Raw genomic sequence first — 24748 nt, forward strand, 5'->3', positions numbered from 1 at the left:
TGGGGTGCAACAGAAGAGCATGAGCATCCAAAAGAAGTAGGGGGCTTGAATGTTAAACATTCAAGAATCTGAAACATATCTTCAGTTGGGTAGCTATTATGGCAAGTGATTGTGAAAAAGGATCCCCTATGGGTCCATGAATTATTATATACTTCATGAAGATACTTATAACAAGTAGATGAAAATATACTCCTTGAAAAAATGAATGGTAGTTACATCTCACCATCACACAAAGCTATATGAAGTTAATAGGAGAACAGAGATGGTTGTGTTTACACTGATTGCAGGGAAGATGAGACGAGTATTAAAGGAAGAGACGCAACAAGAAGAAGATATTGGCAGCAATATACAATACTCGGAGAGACGTGAACATTAGATTAGAGTTATTCAGTGCATCTACATACATAGTTGTAGAGATTTCAGTGAGTAGTTTACTTTATCAGACTCCATTACCTGACACTAATTACTCTTGGAAGATGAGAGTGCTCTTGCAAGACTTGACATACCTGCATCTCAAACTACATATCTCACCAACTACATGTCAACTAACACAAATTCTACTACATGGCATTGAAAACCTTATCCTTATGATTAAGTCACAGGAGGAGGAAGCTCAACCCCACAAATAAAATAATAAACGACAGGGCAATCGGAACACAGAGTGCATCTTATTCACACAAGAATTCATGGTTCTAATAGTTATTACGAGTTTGAAGTTGTTGTCACATGTTATCACACCCACCCCATTCTTGGGGCTGCCTAAACGGCTAAGGAAAGCACATGGAAGCCTCAATCGGATCCTCTCTTCTTTTTCCACATGTTTAGTAACACAGTAACTCCCTCCTCCAAAGTAGCTTTCTTATTCACCGCATAATTCCACAGCTCTGAGATGATGTATCTTCCACTCGGGTTGTAATCGTTTACCTCCATCAAAGCTGCTGTCACAGCTTTGCAAACTTCTTCACCATAATTTCTCTTCAAGTCTTTCAGCTTTTCATCTTCTTCGTCTATCACATTCTGAAAGGAGTAACACCAGCATTTTACATAATTGATGTTACCTCTATGCAAATACAAGTAACCAAAGAAAAATAACCTACATACATAACCAGTTTTTTCAACATATCCAACACTAAGCCAAACCAACAGATCCCAGAACTCACAATAAAATGAATCTACTATTTCCTACCATCATTTCACACAGGAAAAACAAAACAAAAAGGGACTAAAAACACACACATCAAAGATAACTGTTAATTGCATTTACAGGAAGGTTCTCAAATGTATGTAACTAAGGTGAAGTTGATATTTCAGTTTGTTTCAATCTTTTTGTTTTTGTAAAATATATCTTACTTTGTTAAGAAATTAAATTTCAATTACACAACTACTTGATACTGTTTAAGAACGCTTTAATGTTTAAAATTGTCTACATATAAGTCAGAAATTTCCTGCAGTTGGTTTTTACAAATTCAAATGTTCACAAAACAGATCACTTTGTTTTAAATTAGTAAATTATGTGCTTCACTTTCCTACTTGACACCTTCAAATTGGCCTCATATCACCATCAGCACCTTCTAAGTTATTATTTTTCGCACTGCAACATTATGGAAATGTTTTGAGATTTACTGTTACGCCAATCACATAGAACATAGAAATACATCCATGGGTGTGTCAATTATATCAAGTAGAAGCAGTAAGCTCCAGCATTATAATATCTACCAAGTACCAACATAGGCAAATCCAGCTATCCCAAAAATGCACTCAGTGACTGATAAAATGCGTACTTAAAGCCGTGATTTTTGCTATGTTGTTCGTATCCTACCAACTTTTCCCTCACTTGTTTCATTGGAATTTTGTGGTAGATAGTAGTACTATTTCCTAAAGAACCTCGTCTCTAGTTGTATTTTTCTGTCTCTGTAAAAACAAAATCCACGATTAAACTACTACTACATCAAACTAGTAGCTGTAGTAGCTGCATAGGAAACATAAACCTCTCTTCCATTCTTAATTTTTCTCATAACCTTTTCCTAAAAACACTTCTAATTTTCTTTTTTTTTTACTCTGAAAAACAATTGTTATCAATTAGTCCTCAGAATAGCATACTTGAAGGCTTTCAGCAGTTGTACTTAAAAGTGAACTTCTTGATATTTTTTAGCATTATTTTCCTGTAAACAATTGTCAACTTGCTATAAAATTTGTTGGTTTTTAGCAAAGAAATTAGGGAAATAACAGAGAAAGGCTTAGAGAAAGAAGTACTGCAGAGTTGCCAAGGAAATTATTTTATTAATAACCCAGAGACATACATTTGTAGCTATAATTTCTAACCAGAAAATAGAAAATATGCTACTAAACTTATCTGCAAGTTTAAATAACAAACAAAAGGAACCTAACTCCTAAATTCAAGCCACACAGGACTCGAATAATATATGTATATCAAAATTCCTAAAAGTTAGCTACTCAAACTAAATTTCTGCAAAAGAAATCTTTATTGAAAATGTAGCTAGCTGTTTTATTTCTGCAAAATCCTGAGACATATTTTCAACAAAATGTCATTGATTCGCCAGGACCTTCGATAGTTTTTAGACCAAGAAATAAATGTATTTAGGAGCATGTGATAAGATGTATTATGGAATAACAAAAATGATTGAAATTCATGTGTTGTACGAAAAAGAGACTTGCAAATTCTCATTGCATGAGCAATGAGATGGTATAATATTAGATAAGCTATACCTGCCAGTAAAAATTCCTAAACATGTAAACATACTGAAAATATATCCCACGACAACAGTGAATCCAACTAATAAAAATTTGATAAACACCCCATCAACCTACATGACATCTTTGTAGTAGAAAACTAGAAATTAAAAAAAATGGAAGTCAAAGTACTGTTGTTTCCATCCTGTTTTTATTTCGGAGTTGAAAAATATAGAATCCATTGTCCTGATAAAAAGGACAGAAAAAAACTAGAGATGTCACTGTGAATGAAAAGCATACCTCAGGTTTCCCGTTAACCATAACGACTTTAATGGGATGCCATCCAGGGTCTCTAAGGTATTCCTCCCACAATGAGCATAACTCTGTAGCTCTTTCATCTGCTTCTGACTCATTATAGTTCCTCTTCATTGCTTCATGGAATGGTCTGTTGTCAAGCTCCCCCATCCTCTTAACACCAATTGGACCAACTCTCGGTAGTTCCTTCAAACCCTATAAGATCAATTCAGTTACTCCATTACCCAAAGCCACAAAACACCCCCACAAAAGCGATGAGGACATGAATTTAATGGAAAGCAAGAAAGATAACAAACTAGTATTATCTCCTCGTAGAAACCTAAATAATGGCATCCTAGATAAACAATTTCAAAGCTAAAAACGATTGGGAAACCATGGTCAATCAGAAATACATGAATGTAAATAAGTAAATGTAACCAACCATCAAGAGATAGTATAAAACCAAATGTTCAGTAGAAACTAAATTCTAAAAACAATATGTTAAATAGCGCCATCTCAAGCAAGAAGTTATTGTACAATAATTACAAATAGGCTATGACTAGTATAGAATTAAATTACTTCACTTACATTAACCAATTCTTTGCGAGCGTCTTGCAGCTCATCATTACTGTTTCTTTCCTTCACTATCAGAGTTTGATTTAATGCTTCCAAACCATCATATTCCTCTTCCTTCTCTCTTAAACTTTTAAGGAGTGTGTCCACCTTTTTCAAAACTTCTTGATCACCTTCATCTTCAATATGTTTCATCACGTTCAATGACCCTCTCAACTGCTCAATTTCAAGCTCTACCGCTTGTTTCGCATCGAGTTGTTTTTCCAGCTGAATTATTCTCTTATGGAGATCTTCCTTTTGCCTCTGCAATCAGCAAGATGACATCTAAGTGATTAGTTATTTGTCATATGAACTAGACATAAGAGACGAAGAGAGTTACAATACTAAGAGCAAAACCAGAAATACACGCACCTTCTGCTCTTCAGCCAATTTCAGTACTTTTTCGTCAACCTTTCTTTGCTCTTCAGCTGCGGCACTAAGTGAGGTATTTAGAGTAGCATTCTGGAATAACAATGACAGGTGTTCAAGTTAACCATCTTCAAAATAGACAAAAGCAGCAAATGTTCTTCCTAGTTTCATGAAAGGATTCCAACATCCACCCAACAACTTTTAGAAAGAAAAAAATTGATGCACATAACTAAAGTATAAAATGGAAGTAAACCTGAAAGTGGAGTCATCAAATTGTATATAATGGATCAACCACTGTCTATGAATGCACATCAAGTGCTCTAAGGGTTTAATTCGGATATATTTGTATAATTACTAAAACATTTATGAGTAAGTTTAGTGTTGTTATTATTAATAAGAACTCACTCTTCTGTTTTATGGAGTGCATTGGAAGTTGTGAGCTTTCATTACAAGAAAATAATGAAAAGCCCAAAATATACAGAAGATATTAAAAGAGTGTTTTTGACTATTGAAGATAATGTTTTTGAATTCAGTGATACATAATGAATAGTCAAGGAAGAAATGATGGCATTTAGAGATTGGAGCAACAATTTCAATAAAGATACACATGACTCAACTTCAACAGAGTAATGTGTTCATGTTAACAATCTTTGAAATTGATAATTGAAGCAGATGCTATTCCTTATTTGTTGAAAGGATTCCAACATCCACCCAAAGAAACTACTTTCAGAAAACTACTTTGATGCACCCGATACAAGTATAAAATGAAAGTAAGCCTGAAAGTGGAGTCACAAATGGTACATAATGGATCGACCACTGTCTAATGAGTGCACATCAAGTTATCAAGGGGGTTTAATTCGGTTATATCTAAAAAAAAATTATGACAAGGCAAACCCACAGCCGCTACCTTTTGGGTGCGCACAAAGTAAAAACCCCACTCCTATGCAATAGCTCACAAACCACATAGGAGAGGTAACCCGCACTAGACAAGCTCATTGCGACGAGCTCAATGCAGAAGGCAAACCCCTTGCTTTCGCTGACAAGGGGTTTCGAACTTGAACCCTCCAACATGGAAGTCCCATGCCCAAACCATTCAGCTATTTATATAACATTAAAACATATACGAGTAAGTCTATTGTTGTTATTATTATTATTATTATTATTATTATTAATATTATAATTAGAAAACTCACTCTTGTGTTTTATAATGTGCATTGCAAGTTGTGAGTTAACATTAGAAGAAAATTATGAAAAAAGCCCAAAACTATAGATATGAAAGAAGAGAGTTTGACAATTAAAGGTGAGATTTTGAAGTTAAAAGGCGATATATATAATGAAGATGATGGTGATTACAGAATGGAACAACAATTTCTATGAGGAACAAGGGGAGTAAGGTATCCAGGCTAATGATCTTCGAAATGGATAAAAGTAGCAGATGAGATTCCTTATTTCATGAAAGGATTTCATAGGAGCTTTGTAAGTGTCCTGTTTTTTGTTGGTTTTTCTATGTAACTAACACTTTTGGAGGTGGCCAGCATAGCCCTTAATGCTGAGGAGTACAATGTTACCAGTTTCAAAAAAAAAATGAAACGACTTTTAGAAAACTTCTTTGATGCACATAATGGTAAGTACTAAACGAAAGTAAACCTGAAAGTGGGGTCATAAAATGGTATATAATAGATCAACCACTGCTGATGACTGCACATCAAGTGATCAAGGGGATTTAATTCGGATATACATATACATATATATATATATATATATACACACACACACAGACACATATATTAAAACATTTATGAGTAAGTTAACTGTTATCACTACTAGAAAACTCATGCTTGTGTTTAATGATGTGTATTGCAAGTTCTGATCTAAATGTTAGAAGAAAATGATGGGAAAACCCATATCAAAGGAGAGTGTTTTATTATTAAAGATGATGTTTTTTGTAGTCAAAAGGCAATACGTAATAAAAATTCAAGAGACGATGGCAAGTAGCAATCAGAGCAACAATTTCCATCAAGAAACACATACTCAACTTCAACATACAACAACTCTCAATACATAAGAAACATGAACACACTTTTGGAAGGGAAATGGTCTGAGTCGAATTCCCAACGGTTTAAACGTTCGTCATTCAGAGTCTCCAACAAAAGTTATGACCTTAGAACTGACCGTGCAGAGGAAAACCATTTCGGGTGGCCAGGCCCAAAATTGCAAAGGGATGATTCTGTCTTTTTCAAATTTATCCCACGTGTCAGAATTAGGCCGAAGACTTGTTCTTCATGGAGGTTCTAGCACTTTAGACTACTTTGAGAGCGAAAACTAAGGAGAATTAGTGGATTCCATCTTCTCTTTTCTTCTATATTTCTTTTCATGTTTTTTGAAAATTCGTGTTGAGTCATTTGTGATGACCACCGGCCATGAGCGGCTGATTTCTGTCTTCACTAGGATTATGGTGAAACTTCTCATGATTGTTATGGATTAAATTTATTCTTTGAATTAATTTACATTCTTGAATTATTTATTCAAGATTATGAGCTTAATCATTCATAGCCTAATCAACTCTCATATACTAGCTGTGAACCCTAGGTTTGATGGCAACCCTAGTACACAAGTCTGAATACCCTTCACAAGATCACATGCGAAGGAGTTAATGAACTTACAAGCTTATGCAATGAAAATAGAAGCCCGGAAGAGCCTTGGTGGAACCCTTGGAGGAGCCTTGGTAGAATCCTATGACGATGCACGTCTTGCAATTTTATAGAAGATGGGGGAGCTTAAGTACCCAGGGATGGAACCACCAAAAAGGACCAAACCTGAGTTTACAGGCTGCAGCAACTGTGCAGAATACAGTTGTCAGCAATATCAATTGGGATCGCGAAGGAGCCAGCAACTTCCACAATAGGAGTGTTGTCAAAGGCGCGCTTAAGCCCTGAAGCGAGGCTCAGAGTATGTCGAGCACTTCGCCTCGCTTAATGTGTGCTTAAGTGTAGTCATCAAGGCTCTCATGAGTGTTTCTGATGAGGCTTACACTAAACAATTGATATACTACTTTATCATAAATTTAAAAAATCAAATTCTTTCTGCATGTATTTGTTATTTGTGCTTATAATTATTACTCTTGGACTCCAACATATATATTCGTAATTTTTTCTCCATTTGTGCCTTTCTTCATTAAAGCACACTCTTTATTTATGCTTTGTGCTTAAGCCCCAACATACCTTATAACTTGTTTGCGCTTTTTGCTGTTGATAATAACAATACACAATAGTGGAATCAAGGGACGCAATTGCGGAGATGGTTTACTAGGAGTCAACCCTGAAGAGAAGTAAAGGTGGCTATGACAAATTACCCAAGACAGTCATACATTCAGCTCAATTCATTTAATGGACTAATTAGGGGTTGTTATGTTTTTTTATGTGTATTAATTAGACCTAGTAAAGAGTGACTTTCAAAGAATGGCAGGGTTAGCTTATTTTGAATTTGGATGGTATTTTCTGTGGATGGATCAGTGTTTTGGAGAGCAAGAGGTGACAAAAACCAATGAGGGGCTGCTTAACTGAGGCGACGCGAAGTGTTTGCCTTCTTGAAGTGACACCAGAAACAGCTGGAAAAAAGAGTTGCTACCAGAAAAAGAGAGAAAGGAAAGAAGAAGAAGAAGAAAGGAGAAGCAAGGCACCTGAAGACCCTAGTTTTGGACTGAAAACCATTGAAAGAACCCAAGAAGAAGAAGAAGCTGCGAGGGGTCTGACTGAAAAAATATAAAAACTGAGACTTATGTTTGTCTTTGTTTTTTAAGAAAATGCCCTCACCTCAGAGCAAAAGGGCACGAGATCTCTGATTCGCCTAAAGCGTGAGGCAAGCATCTTCTGAAACACTGGGATGGATGGTATTCATGGTTGCTTTGAAATTTGTAAAGGGGGTTTTCAAGTTGAATCATCCAACTTGTGGATTTCCTATTGAATAAATACTTTTGCATAATTCGAGTTCATAATTACCCGTTCTAGTTATTGCTACTGAGTTGTGTTTTTTTCAAAATTTTTCTTGCTTTCTTAATTTTCTTGTTTTGCCTAGTTATTTGATTCATCTTGTTTTTGAAAGGCTAGTGTATGTTCATGAGCATTAGGGAATTGCAGCGTGGGTGAATAGGCATATACCTGCTCATCTTACATAGACAGATTCTTATAAATTCTATTCTCATACACATGTAGTGAAGGTTAATTTGAATGAGCGAGTAGGAATTGAAAGATTCATATGAGTAAACAAAAACACTAGGTTAGCAACTCTAGCAGATTATTTATTAGAATAAATATTTGGTCCTAACAAGATTGTCAAGGGAATAACCTTAGGCTTCTTCAGCACCCAAGTGTGTGCCTAGTGTTCAATGAAGTGAGTTGAGAATCATGAGATCGCACGTTCAAATCCCAATGGATACAAAAATAATAGATGATTTCTTCGCACCTAACTAAGCTTTAGTCGACAAAGTTACCCGGTACCCATGCTAGTGAGAGGTAGTAGGTACCCCGTACAATTTAGTCGCGCGCAAGCTAACATGGACACCACGGTTATCAAAAAAGTAATATACCCTAGGCTTTTTATTTTGTGAATTTTTTAAAAGTTTGCAAGTTTGTTTTTCTTGCTATTTGTCAATTTATTTCTTGATTTTAGTTATAAGTTAGATTTAATTATTTAAATCACCTAAAATTATATTGAATTTTTAGTTTCCCTTACTAACTAGAAAATCTTTAGTGTCTATAGTTTAATTAGTTAATATCAAGTCCTCAGCGGAACGATACTCTAATCACATTTCATTAATTGAGCATAACTATGTATACTTGTGTGTGCATACTCTACTCACACTTCATTACTTGAGTGACCACATATACATGCTTTAGCATTTTGGAGCAACACTGCCCACCTAGTGTTTCAGAGCATTAGAAACTGTAAAGAACAAGGTGAAGAGGAAGATAAAGAAGAAAAGAGAGGACATAAACTGATTAAGTTAGAATCTGACTAAACACAGAGGCTCCATCATAGAAACACTGGCAAAAGAAGAGTCTGGAAACAGAAAACTGGAATGTCCAAACCACTGTCATAACTACATGCAGTAGTTCTAATATCATGCTTTGATCATAGACTAGACTAAGTCATCACAACATCAGCAAATGTTGTGAGCCACTACACAAAATTTAACCCTTACGGAAGGAGAAGCATCCTGCAGCTAGCAGACCCTCAATTTCGGATGTAATAAATAAAAAAGAAGATGGTACAATTTCAGATTCAGACATGTAACAGCCAAGGACGAAAAGTTATACCTGTTCAAGATCCTCAGACAGTTTCTTCCTATCACTTTCATTTTTCGCCTCGCGTTTCTCCAGTTCTCTACCTCGTAGCTCAAGCTCTTTCTTTTGCGATTCCAATTGCAATTTCAATTTTTCATGATCATTAAATATCTTCTGGAAATGATCACGTGCACTTGACTGGATTTTTCTTATCTCTGCTCATAAAACAAATGCAAGGACATGAAGCATTATAGATAACAAGAGTTTGTAACAGCATATACAGACTCCTAACCTTCATTGTACGCTTGATGCAGTTTATCTTTCTCTTCAACCAATTGTTTCAAAGACTGTGAAGTCTCCTTAAATTTGTCTGCCATCTCCTTTAGGTGTAACTTCTTGACTTCAATAACATTTGTCAAATTAGAAACGAGCTTGCTCGTCTTCCGAGCTTCTTCTTCCATGATATCGGAAATGGTTCTAAGGTCTCCAACCTTGCGGAGATTTTCACCGATGATATTAATAGCTTTATAGTCATCGGCACGAGCAATCCAAGCATACAGATCAGAGTTTTTACTATGGTTGACTTTCCAGTCCTTCTTGCCATGATGGTCAGCCTCATAAGCCTTCTCATACGCCATTGCATTACCAAATCCTGACCAGTCTTTGTTGAATTCAACAAGAGCAGTACCAGAATGGCCTTGGTAATTCCACAGAGGACGTACCCGTGTAGGGTTGAAACCTCTCCTTGTCAACTGATCCCTCAGCTTAGAACCACTTTCTCCCACATTGCGTCCATCCTTGTATTCAGTAGGAATGTTCACAACAATCCCAATCCAAGGCCAGACAAACATCTCATCACGGTCATGATCCGCAAGAGGGTCAGTTTGAGTATCTGGCTCGGCATCAGGTTTAGATGAATCAGCAGCAACTGCAGCATCAGTTTCCAAGTACTTTGCCAACCCAAGATGATTCGCCTTTTCTCTTGCAGTTCTCTTATTGGAGCTACAGCTTCCCATCCCACTTGCATGCTGTACGAGTTCCTTGTACAAAAAGTCACGCTTTCTTTTCTTTGGACAATATGGGCAAGTATATGCCACATCTGATATCTTAAGAGAACGGCTTCCGCTCTTCAAATCTTCGTAAGATTTTTCTCCATATTCTTCGATCTCTGATTCACTTATATCAGTGTCTTCCCCGGAGCTATAATCCATAGAACTCCCCCTTCTTGCAAGATTTAAGTGTTCAAGGATGACACCTGGATGATAAAAAAACAAATAACCTCATCAGTTGTAGGTGGAAGTGAGCATCCTAAAGATACCAGCTCAGGGGTATTTTAACCACATTAGTTCAGCTTACTTTACCCTTCAAACCCAGCGCCTGTCAGAGGAGATACAGAGAGCTAGAGGCATGAATAGTAGTTATCAAATCAAGCATGTAGAAGCAAAATGTTATATGGAAATTTCTCACATGAAGTGTTTGTTATCAAAGGTTTTGATATTCCCATTAAAGAAATGTTTATTAAATTTTGATACACTTAATTTCATTCACAACAATTCATGGAAAAATGAACCAATCAAAAGACTATAACAAGAACTCATGACAGTCAATAAGCACCAATTGCTTGGAAGGAGAAGAAAATGTAAAACTCATCCCGATAAAGATTTACCTTACATGATAAAGTTCATGCCCTGCCCTCTTGTCAGAAACATAATTATGTGCTAAATAGAAGTAAGATACACAGTCATTCTACCTTACAAATACAAACCACTTGCACAATAAAAAGAACTAATATTACTTTGAAGTTCTCCCCAATAGCTACCCATACAAAGACCTAGAAATCAACACTAACATAGGGACTTTTTGTCAGGCCACAGCATTGCAATATTTTGAAAAAAAATTACATATATTATACATTCACAATAAAAAGAAGCAGGTTTACTTTGACGGTTCTCCACAATACACCCATACAAAGACCTAGTAATCAACAGTAAAATTCACAGTTTTCTAGACAACAGAATTACAGATATTATTAAAATAGGGTATTTTGTGCTTCCTATTTTTCCTTTTTCACCCTAACATTCTTTGTTCACGAACAAAAACTTGCAAGTTGAAGGAGAATAATCAGGATGATAATGCATGGAGGTCAATCGCAATAATTACACCCTAACCGGACTCAAAAGATAAGTGATTATCCAGAAATAGCTCCCATACATGCCCAATTATAGCTTCAAATTCATAAATGAAGACATTTTGATAATAACCTAAGCCATATGGAAGCTACATTTTACTAAAATAAAATACAGAGCTACTTGAATTGTTCATTTCCTTGGCTTTCTTCAGATTGTTGAGCAGCCAAACTACTAATCAACCAAAAAAACAGACCCGAACAGCAATCAAATGTATACAGAGACATGCATCCAACGCAGACATAGCAGAGTCAAAAATTACAAATTAAAACTCTGTTAAACAACACAAAACAAGCAGAGAGGCAAAGAATCGCAAATCAGTCTCAGATCTACTTGCCTGAATTTTCCAGAAGGAGCTTCAAGCGGCAAAAGAAGGCATTTGGCAGCAGATTCTCTTGAAGAGTGAGTAGGGTTTTCTGGTAGGTAGTGAGCGAGCTTAGTAAATTGGGTTTTGCTGAGCACAGACAAAATCACACATTTGTAGTCACTTGTTCCTATTTATATTTTTTAAAAAAATATATTTCTATATTTAATTTAATTAATATAGTAATAATAAAAAAAAATTCAGAGATATACCTGGACTAAACTAAAGTTCTATTACGCCTGAACTTTTTTTTTTGTAATTTTATGCACCTTTAGTCTTACATGTCACATTCCGTGATTCTATACAATTGAGGCGCGTAAGAGATATTTAAATGTTATTTAAGTCAAAAAGGTTCACAAAATTACAAAAAAATTAAGTTCAAGGGATAATAGTTCCTTAGTTTAGTTTAAGCGTGTCTCTGAGATTTTGGTCATAGTCTAGAAAGGTACTTATGAATTTTCCCTAATAATAATAATATAAGTTATTAAGATAATTTATAATCACACAAATATTTATGAGAAAAAATATATTTTTTTGAAAAATTAAGCTTTTGATAAATTAGTAAAACTATTTTTAAATAAAAACACACACAGTTTTTCTATTACTAAGAAAAAGCTAAAAATTTCTTTTCTTAAAAAAGGAGAAGCAAAAATCGAAATTATATTTTTCAACACTAAAATATTTCCTTCATATATATGTATCATCAATATATCTTTTATTAATTAATTAATTAGCATATCTCAATTTCATTTATGAAATTTTTTTATATAATAGATTTTTATATTTTATGTCTTTATATATATTATTATTTTACCTAACTAGAAAAAAAGATAACAACAATTTCATATGATAATAATAATAATAATAATAATAATAATAATAATAATAATAATAATAATAATAATAATATAAGTCTAAAATGTTAATGTTATACTCATATTAAGATAATTTATAATCACACAAATATTTATGAAAAAAATACTTTTTTGAAGTGTTTGATAAATCACTAAAACTGTTTTTAAATGAAAGCACAAGCATTCTTCTATTGTTGGGAATAGGGGTGTACATGTCAAATCGTAAAGTCAAACCGTACCGACTAACCAAATAGAATCGAAAAAAAACTATTTGTGATTTGGTTTTGTTGGTTTGAAGGTTAAAAAAACCGATCACTCTTGATTTGGTTTGGTATTTAAAGAAAAAGAATCAAACCGACATTTATATATATATATATATATATATAAATTAATTTATTTGTAGATTAAAAATATTATTTATAATATATTTTGTTAATATCTTTTAGTTAGTATATAGTCTCCAATATTTATATATTTTATTTTAAATTTGAGCTTGTAAAATTTGTAAATATTTTATTTTGTATTAAAATTCAAAGTTACAATTATATTGTTATAGTTTTTCAAATTCAAAGTTAACAAATCGTAGCCTTTAATCTTATTAATCTAACATAATGAACGTTGATATTTCAAAAAAAAAGTATTTTGTACTTATGAGAAATTTACCGCCTTTTCAAAAATTTCTATTCATTTAACATTTTTTTAAGTTTAGCTTATCATGCTGGTAAGTGAAAGTATATGTAATCACTTTTTCAAACACTACATAGTTATAAAAAAACGAAAAAATTGAAAAATCAAAAAAAATCGAAAGAATCGGCTAAAGCCAAAATCGAAAAAACTGATTTTTTGTGATTTGATTTGGTTTTTAGATTTAATAAACCAACATAATTGGTTTAAATTATTTTTTATGACAAAACCAAACCAAACCGACATGTGTACACCCCTAACTAAAAAGATGCTAAAAAAATCTGTTTCTTAAAAAAGGAGAAGCAGAAATCGAAAATCATATTTTTCAAGACTAAAATATTTCTTCCATATATACATATTATCAATATACCCTTTACTAATTAATTAGCGTATCTCATAAGTTTGGGTAATTTTCATTTATGAATTTTATTTTATTTTTATATAATAGATTTTTATTTTATTTTATGTCTTTATATATAATAACAATTTAATATAATAATAATAATATATGTTGAGAATGTCTATTTTATACACAAATATTTATGAGAAAAGAATTTTAAAAAAATTTAGCATTTGAAAAGTCAGTAAAATTGTTTTTAAATGAAAGTGTAGACAATTTTTCTTTTGCTAGAAATAAGCTAAAAAATTTTGTTTCTTCAAAAAGGAGAAGCGGATATCAAAATTCATATTTTTTAAGACTAACATATTTCTTCCACATATACATATTATCAATATATCCTTTATTAATTAATTAGCATATCCCATAAGTTTGGTTAAGTTTCATTTATGAATTTTATTTTTATTTTTATTTTTATATAATAGATTTTTATTTTATTTATCTCTTTCCATTATTATCTTATATATTATTTAAAAAATTAGAAAAAAAGCTAATAAAAATTAATGTAATAATAATAATAATAATAATAATATAAGTTCGAAATGTCTATTTTATACCCGTATTAAGATAATTTATAATCATACAAATATTTATGAGAATTTTCTTTTTTGAAAAATGAATCGTTTGACAAATAAGTAAAATCGTTTTAAATGGAAGCACAAACAGTTTTTCTATTGCTGGGATGAAGCTAAAAAAAATTGGTTCTTTTAAAAAGGAGAAGCAGAAACCGAAAATCATATTTTTCAAGATAAATATTTCTTCCATATATACAATTTATCAATATATCTTTTATTAATTAATTAGCATATCCCATAAGTTTGGTTATGTTTCATTTATGAATTTTATTGTTATTTTTATATAATAAATTTTTATTTTATTTTATGTCTTTATATTATTATGTTATATATTATTTTACAGAATTAGAAAAAAAAAAGATAACTACTACATTTTAGCAACACTAAAAAAAATACAAAGATTTCAACCCTCCCAACAAAGGAATAATATTGATCAGAAATTTAAATATGTAAATTTTAATTTAATACAAATTTTTTATGATATGTATTTAAATTGTTTTACAAAAGGTCTAAAATATATCCGAACTTTGACCGAAATTGTTGTAGCAATATCGAACTTTGGAAATGACTTTACCCCTTGCGCTATTGCATCATCATAAATAGAACCGTCAATATGGAGCCTTTTAGGTCGGCCATCAATATGGAGCCTTTTGGGCTGGCCTGATCTAACTCGGAATTTAATAGGGTTGGACTAAGATTTTTGGAGCCCATTTAAGAAAAGAGCCTTTTAGGTCGTCTTGAATAAGTCTGTTGATTTGTGGGGCTTGAGAAATATAGGTAAGGCCGGCCCGTGGACCAATAAAAATTAACTAAAAATATAATATAATATTAAAATGACTAATAAAATTAACTAAAAATATAATATAATATTAAAATTTAAAATTAAAGAGTGTCCAAACTCAAAACAATTAGGTTAATATTTTTATTTTAGATATTTATACTTTTACTTGAAATTTTTTTTTAATAAATATTATAAAGATAATTTTACTTGTGGATTTGATTAACAAGTAGTGACATTAACATCATATAATATTGTTTTATCAATATATATGATAATATTTTTAAATTATAATTTAGAATTTAATTTAATAATTATAAAAAAAATATAATTTTTTAAAAAAATGGGTTGGCCCTGCAAGCCTGTAGCCCACGTACTTATGGGTTGGGCCGACCATTTTCTGACCAACACCGAAAATGGCTAGCCCGGCCTGACCCATAAAATGTCAAAGCCTGTATGGGATAACCCGGATGGGGTGGGCTAGCTATATTTACAGCTCTAATCATAAATAGTTTTGTGTCCATGTGGACACATATATACCTTTAAAATACACTATTAAATCATGTAGGAGGTAAAAGATCCTCCATAAAGTTTGGTATCGTAACAGCAATTTCGGCCAAAGTTGAAATAGTTTTAGACCCTTTTCTTGATTAAATAATATTAATATTAAAAGTACATTGATACTAATAATAAGGAAGACATGCTCACCTCGTCTCGACTCTATATGACTCAAGAATACGCAACTCAACTCATGGGTACTTAATCAAACTCAATATACTCATCTCAAACTCAATATACTCAACTCAAACTCAAGATACCCAACTCAAACTCAAGATATCCAACTCAAACGCAAGATACTCCACTCAAACTCAACGTACTCAACTCAAGATACTCAAAGATAAAGCAACAATAAAAGATGCAATATATGGAAAGCTTTTAAAATATGTAAAAATACAATTATATCTCGATTGTATTTAAAAGTACAATAATAACTCTTATTTGAGAGATTCTCTAACCGATATCCTCTTGAGGCACTTATGTGCTTTTTCTGAAACTGCTTTTGCTGATACATCCCCTCTAGGTATTCAGATTACAGTGTGTTATATGCCATAAAGAAACTAATGTTCTTTGCTGCCTGTACAGAAAAGCTGATTTGTTAGTGTTTTCTTTAATTTGAATGTAGGCATCCTCTGGAGATCCTGTTATGAACAAATACATTGCATTCGGTCTCAACAGAGAGGCCGTGCCTCTTGCAGTAGCTAATTATGGAGACAATCCAAACAAGGTATTCTTTGTCATCTTACATGATTCTTGTAGCCTGAAAATCTAGAATTTTATTTTAATGAAGCTATGGGTAATAGATATGTATCTATGATACTCAAAAAGTATATCATGTAATTTATTTGGGACGGAAGGAGAGGTAAGAAACTAAACAATATCACTAATTGTTCCAAACAATATTGCAAATTTTAGATTGAGGGAAGATGGTTCACTAACTTTTTTCAGGTCACGGAATTTGCTGATGGTTATACTTGAATGAAATGGGATTCTCATCAAATAGTGCTGCAGATGCGTTGCTAATGAATGACAACAACACAAACAAGGCAAACATTTGCTAAACAATCCATCTTACTAATGCCGGTAGTTGTGGTGCTATTATAAGCCACATCAATAGTGCTATTGTAAATGTGTTTATAATTGTTTTGATTTTGCTATATTCAAACTTATACAATTAGAGACCATGTTCTGATATCCCGGTTTGTAAGTAAAATAACTTTGGAAACGTGTTTAAAAAGTTGCCTGAATACTTGCTATTGCTTCCCCTGTGCATCATCTTTGCCTCCGCCATTCTTGGCAACTTAAATTTCTCTGCTCTATCGACAAAGTTATCTGCCAGTACCCTTCCCATCAGAAGAAGAAAAAATGTTGTCTTGCATAATTGAGAAAGAATCAAGTGTCCATTTCCATGACATTGTAATATTTGAAAGACATAATGAAAGAATGAGGACACAACAAACAGACGAAATGAAAGGAATCTATTATCTGAAGTCATGTGACGATGGAGCTCAAACATCCAATAGACTATATATTAATATTTTGTACAAGTTAAATTGCAGTTGCACACAAAGGAATAAAAGAAGAGCTTGGAAATTTACATGATGGCAACGAGCCATGCAAATGAATAGGCCCGCATAACAAGAGAAAACATAACCAGTTGAACGTGATGAAAAAATCAATTTAATCGGTTCAATTCTCAATAGAAAGATAATCACCTTTATACATAAAATTATATACCGAGTGATTCCTCCTAGGAATGTCAAGGCGGTATGCTAGCAGTTCATGTTGTCGCACTGCTACACTAAAGGTGCAACTCACTTCCGCACAATTCTTGTTCTCGCACCCTCTGGGATTAAAAGATATCTCACAACTTTAGAATCATGAAAAAATACTTAGCTGAAGGCAGAAGAAATAATGATACAAACAAAACCTAGAACTGATTTCAGTAAAAGTAAGGGTACAGGAAGAACACAGAGAGAATGTCGTAAAGCATAAACTAACACTGACCTTCAGTTTCCTTAAAGTCAATTTCTTTTACTAGTTCGGAAGTTGCATTGTACTCAAATCTGCAAGATGAGAGTATAAATGTATGAACAATGACACAAGACATATTTCCCAAGATAAAACTTCTAGGGAGAAGAAAACAGGCAAACTTAGAGAGGTATAGGGGGGAGAAAAACAAGCAGATAGTTGTATCATAGGAATTAAAAAAAAAACAACAAAAGAGCAAACATCTACTGAGATGCTCCAAACACCCTCTCTCTTTTTCTGTTTCCGATCCATCTTATCATCTACATACATGTCCCAAGATTAAGATTTTCTGGTCATCCACAGCTTGCATAGAGCTGTTCATCGAGAACTCATTATTCTAGCTAGGCATAGAGATTAATTTGCTTCATTGTAACACAACTGACATAAAGGAACAAATCAGTGTTTTTTCTACAACAATAATTGAATCCTTAGTATGAAAACAAGACAAAGTATTCACTAGTGTATATGCTGGCCTGAAATCAAGCCAAAAACTTTCTGTCTTGGCCCTTGATCATTCTCTCATACACAGTTCTTCAACAATACACACTAAGCTACTTCAAAAATATCTGCAGATGCATCCATTTTCAGCTGAAAACTTTTTAAAATACTGACAAGCCAGATGAAAGAACAATTGAGAGTTCAAAGTCAATAAGAAAATTGCACTGCACTTACCTATTAGAGAGTAGCACCTCAAGTTCGTAGTTGGATTGACACCTGGTAGCATCTACTAAGACAGATACAATTTCTGTCTTCCGAGTACTGGCTATCAGTAGATCATATTCAGTTGGTATAATAATTGCTAAGAAATTATCACTTAGTTCACTCAAACAGAGCTTTTCAACAGCTGCCAGGGAAATCCGCCTTTTAAGTGCATCAATGTCTGGATCCACAATGTAAACGGCAAAATCAGTTACAAGAAGAATGCGCCTCTTCATCTTCCCTGTACTTGTGAACTTCAAAACTTTGTCTGCAAAGAGGACTTTCTTGTCACCTGAAAAGAATATACAGATCAGCACAGGTTTATATCTTTGTTATGAGAGATAAATCATAAACCAGCCATAAGTAATCCACCACACCAAGTGGAAGTCCTAAAAGAAAAGCACTACCACAAAAACAACAATAACAGTAACAAACCTAGTGTAATCACCACAACCACAACTCCAGATGTGAGGTTCGGGGAGAGCAGTGTTTATGCAAACCTTACCCCTAACTTAGAAAGTTAGAGGTTGTTTCCAGAAGACCCTCGACTCAAGCAAAGCATATCAGAGAAGGTTTGGAAAAGAAATACAGTAGTGAAGGAGCCCTAAAAAACGGGACATGAATAGTATCAACAACAAATAATATGCTAACTCAAGTAGAGGAAACAGCACGTAATGATAAAATAAAAGAATAAGATAGTGAAATAGTACTCCCTCCATCACATTTTATGTGGCAACATCTGATCGGGCACGGAGTTTAAGAATTAATTAAGACTTTGAAATGTTTACCAAATTGTCCTTCAAAAAAGTAAATTCATTTTTCTCTCTCCTCATAAATGTATTAGAATACTATCTTTAAAATTAAGTGGGACCAATAAAGGTAAAAAAGGAATTGTACCTTTAAATACTTACCATATAAGAAAATGTGACATTTTTTTTGGGAATGACCAAAAAGAAAATGGTGCCACATAAAATGGGATGGAGGGAGTAATAATAAATAGTAGTAAGGAAGCTAGACAAAGCTCGACTGCCTACTAATCGGTCATGTCTTCGATAAATTCAAGAAGTGCCATGTATTCTCTATTCACCTCTCCCCAATATTTCTTTGGTCTATCTCTACCTCATCCCATACCCACCATAGCCAACCTCTCACACCTCCTCGCTAAGGCATCCGTGTATCTCCTTTTCATATACAATGACATGGTAGCAGAAGAATCCTTCATGTGCTTTGTCTTTACCTATACAAGTTCAGGTGTATAATAACTCTTCCAATGAGTCATTGTGTCGGCTAAGGATATATGACCAAGGATAGTATTCTATCCAGGTTGAGAGTGTCTATCAACCCCCCCCCCCGCGCTAGCTAGTGCGGGGATTTCGGACAACACCTAGCTTGGTGTGCAACACCTGAAATTGATGCTTAGGTGAGAATATCTACAATTTGAAGCTCGAAAGGAATGAACTTGGTTTCCATTGCAAAATCGTAATCAAGTTCAACATGTAATACTGGATTTGGCATGAGATGGAGAGCACTGATATTATCCGTGAACAACAATGGTGGACGATATGGAATTGCCAATATCCTTTAAGAGATAGGTGACCCATGTCAATTATGTAGCTAGAAAAGTCAATGATCAATACTCAACTTCGGTGCTAGACCTAGTTCTTGGACGACCAATTGATGCAATTAACACCAAGAAAGACAAATAGGCCTTGGTAGACCTTCAAGTAAAGGGACATCCAACCCAATTTGCATTCGAAAAGCCGACAAGGATGAGAGACAAACCAGGTTAGATACGCAAACCCAAGTCAGAAGTGCCTGCGAGATAAAGAAGGACTCCTTTAACACCTTACAATGTACATCAGTTGGACTTTGCATAAGTTGTCGGTAAGGATATATGACCAAGGATAAGATTCTATCCAGGTTGGGAATGTCTATCAGATGTCACTCATAATTTGTCCTGCATATCGTTGTTCCTAATCTTATCTCAACATCCTCATTTACGCAACTTTCATCTTCTGGACGTGTGGATTCTTAACCGGCCAACACTCCACCCCATATAACATGGTAAGTTAATCAACCACTTTATAAAACTTAGCTTACTTTAGTTACGTTTGTTTTCTTGATCAAAATCAAACTTACTTTTTAAGTTTTGGTGGCACCTTTCTATCACACAAGACACTAGATACGAGCCTCCATTTCATCTGCCCGCTCCAATACAATGTGTAACATCATCGTCAATCTTCCCATTTCTATGGATTATAGAACCAATATACTTGAAACTTCCTTTCTTAAAGATAGCCTCACTTAAGTATCAATCCTCATTTCCACATATGCCTCGTGGGTTACGTCACTGAACTTGCGACTCAAGGTTATGTCTCCAAACCTCTAGACTATCATTAACTCCCTCGTAAGTCTTGTCAATCAATACTGTGTCATCAAAAAAAGCATACACCATGTCACCTCCCCTTGTATGTGCCGCGTCAATTCATCCATCACCAAGGAAAGCAATATTATCAGCTATTACTACAGTCTGCCTTGCAGCTGAAACTAACTGCTAAAGCAATTGCATAGCAATCTAGACACACCAAGAAAATTCTCTGTAGCCATGCATTACTTGCTGCAAAAAGAGCAGATGGATAGTTTTCAGTTTCTCTTTGTCTGGGATGAGAATTGTAAGATGGTTCTTACTGAAAAGTGTGAGGATTACTTAGTGTGCATTGTACAACTGGATATATGTATACATGTCTCCAGCTTATAGTAGATATATTATGAACTCATCTCCTCCGAAAATTCTCCTATAAATACAACTTCCACCAAGACCAACTTTGAGAACCTTTCTAAAGCAAATAAGGCTCTACCTCAAGATGCAAACAGCGTGAACGATGTTAAAGCCACTAAAGGTTGTAAAAACTTCTACGAAATCTGTTTATACTTAAGTTTCACTCTGTACTTTTTAAAATCATGCAAACAACTTGAAATGCCATTCTACAATAAGAGATGACTCAACTCTAATGTGGAAATTCAAGAAAATCAAGCATGGAAAATGCAGGCAAGAAACACAGTTTAAGACTCATAAATCTGGAGAATGGAAATCAATTGTGAAACACATAACAAGTAATTGCCGAAAAATAGGTTTTTAAAACTCAATGACAAAGAAAAAAAGAGCAATAAACACTGAACGAAACCAAGAATATCCCCAACTTTTTTTTGGGATAAGAACAAAGAAATCCTCAACCTAACTACAATGCCAAGTAAAACAAGGACTATTGGGTTGAACTGCAAGCTACAAATAAAGATTTTCATTTCGACATGACTAAAGTGAGCTCCAAAGTTCTTAAAGTTTCATTTAAAGAAAAAGGTTACTTCCAAAACAGCTACACAGGTTCAATCCAGCCCATGGTGCAAATAAATACTAACATTTCATTTCTTACATTTTAGAAAAGATGGAAAACGAGAAAAAACACAATGTCCAACTGAATATCACTAGAGGGATGATCCAACTACATATTTATTCAACAAAATACAACTTACAGCTTTTGAAAGCTGTCCAGAAACAATAATCATGCTATTTAACTTAAAGTAAAGTGTTTTAACAGAATTAAAGAAAACAAATTCACAAAAAGAATAAACTACCAAACGTGTCGTTTCAAATCAAACAGAACTTATTTCTGTAATAAGTGAAAAACCTTTAAATGTTATCATGCTGAGTCTTTCTTTAAACAAACATTTTTCCATTAACTTTTTACCTGTTCTTCTTCCGTATTATTTTTAACAAAAAATTATTTATAAAGCACTTCGGCTTGTGGTGGTACTTTTTCAAGCATGAAATTCATTATTTACTTTTGTTAATTTTACATTATTTTATCTACAAGCTTACTATTGGTCTAGTACATGTTGGTTTAGAAATAATTCAGTGTTTATAAAGAGAAGCCAAAAGAAGCGATAAGGTCCTTGGAACTTGAAGTGAAAAGAAGAAAATGAAGTGCACATTTCTTTGAAATAAAATGCACTATAAGAGAAAACAAGAAGTACTACTAAATACAAAATAAATATGGACTAGTGCAGTAAAAATGAATTTGCAATTAAAATAACCAATTTCAACATTCAAATACAATAACGCCATCTGCCAACACTAAACAAACTCCACAAAGTTCAAGATTCAAAAAGCCGATTGATTTTCATTGGGATCATCTTGCAGGTCATTGTTTGAAGCAGACATTTCTATGAACCGCATGGCTTCGCCAATGACGATTGCCTCACACTAAGCATCATTCCATAAAGGATTTCATTAACATCCAAAAATACCATTGTAACGTTTAAATAACATTGATGAAAACATTATTCTAACCAACTCATAAAACAACTAAAGTTATTGTAGTACCTTTACAATCACAATGCAAGAGGTTTTTCTCTTTTGATAAGGTAAAGGTTTATTGACTAAAAAAGAACCAAGAAGGTACCAAAACCAAAAGTTACAAAAGACTGCAGCGAATACTAGAGGTTAAAAATAAGCTTCTTCCTCTGTTCTATTTTATAGATTACTTGTTCTTAAAGAGCACACATTATATTTGGAGATTCTTTAACTTTGTACTAGTAATTTTATAACAAATACCCCTATAGCCATATTAATGTCATGACATGTTTAAGGCAACAGGTTGAAATAGTACTTTCAACAGATACTATATGAGCTAATTTTAAATTTCGCGAAAAAATGTACCATTGTTCCAATGATATTACATTAAGGCGTCTGCATATTCAGTTTTAACCACAAAGATCAAATCAAAAGTAAAACATAAATTTCAAACGTTACGATTATGTAATCAAACCAATGATCAAGTAATTGTGCAAGGGACAATCACCTTTACAGGAGAAAACAAATAAATTCTGAAAATTTTAGGATGTGGCTTTGACCACAGAATTACCTTGTTTTTCTAGAATCTTCATGAGATAGGGTCGAGAAGGCACGTCAAGGTAATCGCCGATGTAATTTCTATAAAACGAAGCTTTTCTCCGTACCTTTACTCCCATGAAAGGATCTCGATTTTGATCTTCCGTGACATTGCTATCAGTGGGCGCCCGCTTCAAACTTTCAGCATCTGCATCGTCCTTAGCGATCCGTTCGTCTTTGTCAAGGACAGGCCGGGTTTGGGCTTGGGCCGATAACTGGACTTTCCTATTTGATGATTGAAACCATGCCGTCGCCGGCGACGAAAGGAAGGAAGAGGGTGACGAAAAGTGCCGATGTGTAGAGATTGTTAGGTTGGTGGAAGCAAACGTGTCGCGTGTGACAGTTACCTCACTCGGATTCCCACAGCAGGACTCAATTGTCCCCACTTCATCATTTGAACACAACAATATTCCTCATAATTTGTTTCTATCTTGTATTTTAAGTAATTTCTAAGAAATTACCTATTATTCCCGGTGCATGTAACTTAAAAATTTAAAAATTGTCATAAATATTTTATTATAATATTTATATTAATTTGACATTTAGTAGTAGGTTCTGAAAATAATTCGAAGAATATAGTAAACTGTATTAGATAAAATGCATAAGTATATGTAATTTATGTTCGAAATTTTAACGACACTTTGCACTTTATTAATGACCTATTATTTTTGAAGTTATTTTATAAATAATATTTTATACCTTTTCGACCTATGTGACACTATCGTTTGACTCAGCGCATTTGATATTTTTTTAAGCTATGCAACGTAAATCGAAAAAACATAAAAAATTATTTATAAAATAACTCCGGGTAATAGAACTTTAGTATAATGAGATTTTGGACATATATGTCATGATGCATTTCCCTTAAATTTAAGAATAAAATATGACAAATTATATTCTCTTAATTCATTTTTATTGTTTATTATTTCAAAATAAATTTTCATTTTTATTTATTAGTAGTATTTTTTTTTGGTAAAATAGTGCACAAGTAGAATCAGGGATAGCTCGATAGTGTTAAAAAAAGACACGTGCCTTAGGCCTCAAATTTGAGGGATCTCATTTTTTTTTATAATAATAGGTTATAAGTTATTATTTTTAACAAATATTTAATATTATTTGTAGAAAAAATAAATATTTTATAAAAAATAAAGAAATTATTAGAAGAAATTTGATATATTTTAAATATTATATCTTATGAAAAATAATTTAAAATAAGAATAGTTATATTATAAGGTAAAAATTAAAAGAAAACAGTTTAAGTTTTAAGATGCCGTTTGTTTTAGGCCACTGATACCATTAAGGTAGAATTGAACGGATAGAGCGTTTTTTTGGAGCAATGGAAATGTGGACATGCCATATCAGAAGCATATCTAGTTTGGATCATTGCTTGGTGCGACTGATTTTGAAGAAGTGATTCAAAAAGAAG

General features: G+C 33.4%; 1 protein-coding gene and 1 pseudogene across 2 annotated transcripts; both read right to left on the reverse strand.

Annotated features, from left to right (window-relative positions):
* Positions 1-352: 352 nt before the first annotated feature.
* On the reverse strand, positions 353-11911 carry LOC107023187 (protein INVOLVED IN DE NOVO 2). The gene is made up of 7 exons (XM_015223795.2): positions 11772-11911; positions 9541-10503; positions 9282-9463; positions 3970-4059; positions 3574-3861; positions 2992-3201; positions 353-1017 (listed from the first exon to the last, which is right to left on the reverse strand). Exons 2-7 carry the CDS (start codon positions 10457-10459, stop codon positions 790-792), a joined length of 1917 nt encoding a protein of 638 aa, XP_015079281.1. The 5' UTR covers positions 10460-10503; positions 11772-11911; the 3' UTR covers positions 353-789.
* A 5529-nt stretch (positions 11912-17440) lies between these two features.
* On the reverse strand, positions 17441-24674 carry LOC107022351 (annotated as a pseudogene). Its single transcript, XR_003578992.1, has 5 exons — positions 24617-24674; positions 23297-23707; positions 18348-18666; positions 17652-17710; positions 17441-17514 (listed from the first exon to the last, which is right to left on the reverse strand). The product of XR_003578992.1 is annotated as a myosin heavy chain IB-like (transcript).
* Positions 24675-24748: the final 74 nt, after the last annotated feature.

This window comes from Solanum pennellii, chromosome 6 (assembly GCF_001406875.1).
Source record: "Solanum pennellii chromosome 6, SPENNV200".
NCBI classification, from domain to species: Eukaryota; Viridiplantae; Streptophyta; class Magnoliopsida; order Solanales; family Solanaceae; genus Solanum; species Solanum pennellii.